Source organism: Plasmodium malariae (genome assembly GCF_900090045.1).
Source record: "Plasmodium malariae genome assembly, chromosome: 13".
Lineage (NCBI taxonomy): Eukaryota > Apicomplexa > Aconoidasida > Haemosporida > Plasmodiidae > Plasmodium > Plasmodium malariae.
Genome location: NC_041787.1, coordinates 1,790,100 through 1,791,353, shown reverse-complemented (window position 1 = coordinate 1,791,353; position 1,254 = coordinate 1,790,100). Strand labels below are relative to the sequence as shown.

The 1,254-nt window shown below is 29.5% G+C and overlaps 1 protein-coding gene across 1 annotated transcript; it reads left to right on the top strand.

Moving 5' to 3' along the window:
* Nucleotides 1-377: 377 nt before the first annotated feature.
* On the top strand, nt 378-1,037 carry PmUG01_13044100 (60S ribosomal protein L10, putative; the record flags this gene model as incomplete). Its single annotated transcript, XM_029007436.1, has 1 exon — nt 378-1,037. One exon carries the CDS (start codon nt 378-380, stop codon nt 1,035-1,037), a length of 660 nt encoding a protein of 219 aa, XP_028863826.1.
* Nucleotides 1,038-1,254: the final 217 nt, after the last annotated feature.

Genomic DNA, 1,254 nt, shown 5'->3' with positions numbered 1-1,254 from the left:
GAGAAAACACCTTAAAATTATATCACAGTACATTAACGAAATAGCAAGGTAATACATTTTTTAATGGAAATAATAAAAAAATATAAATTCAATGTGAATTAACAAATTTGTTATATTACGTAAACGCTTTTGTAATACTTATATACATGTTTTTTTTTTTTTTTTTTAAAAGAAAAAAAGAAAAAATTTGTGAATGTAAATTTGTAAGAAAAAGAAAAATTTTTAAATTATTCATATTTGCATGGAAACATGAACAAAATATATGTACACATTGGGACTTACCGCCTAGCTGCATATACATACGTGCATATGTACATATGTACATACATGAATATATACATACGTACGTATTTACGAATGCCGAATGTTCTTTTTAGATGGGAAGAAGACCAGCCAGGTGCTACAGGTACTGCAAAAACAAACCTTATCCTAAGAGCAGATATTGTAGAGGTGTACCTGACCCAAAGATAAGAATATATGATATGGGTAGGAAAAAGGCTGACGTAAATGAATTTAGTGGAGTTGTTCATTTAGTTTCCTATGAGTATGAACAGATATCATCAGAAGCGTTAGAAGCAGCACGTATTAGTGCAAACAAATATATGATTACAAATTGTGGTAAAGATAATTTTCACTTAAGAGTAAGAGTACACCCATTCCATGTATTAAGAATTAATAAGATGCTGTCATGTGCTGGAGCAGATAGGCTTCAAACAGGTATGAGAGGGGCTTTTGGAAAACCAAATGGTGTTGTTGCAAGAGTAGATATTGGTCAAGTCTTACTTTCAATAAGAACAAAGGAGAATTTTATTTCTAAAGCGTGTGAAGCTTTAAGAAGAGCCAAATACAAATTTCCAGGTAGACAAAAAGTCTTTGTTAGTAACAAATGGGGATTTACAAATTTTTCAAAAGATCAATATCAGGAGCATAAAAGAAAAGGAAGAATTGTTTCTGATGGTGTTAGTTGCAAATTCATTAGAGAAAAGGGACCACTAGACAAAATTTATAAAGACATAAACACTATCATTGAATCGTGAGCATTTTTTAAGCATAGCCACATTTGCGCATAACATGTATATACATATGTACATATATGTTTATGTATTTATTCACATATGTGTATACCATTCTTAAAATTTTTTATTCTTACACCACCAAATGATTCCTTGCTTCGTAACTCCAAACAGCAATTTAAAAAAGCACAATGTTAATAAAACTTAATAATTTTAAAAGATTAAATAAACAAAAAAATAT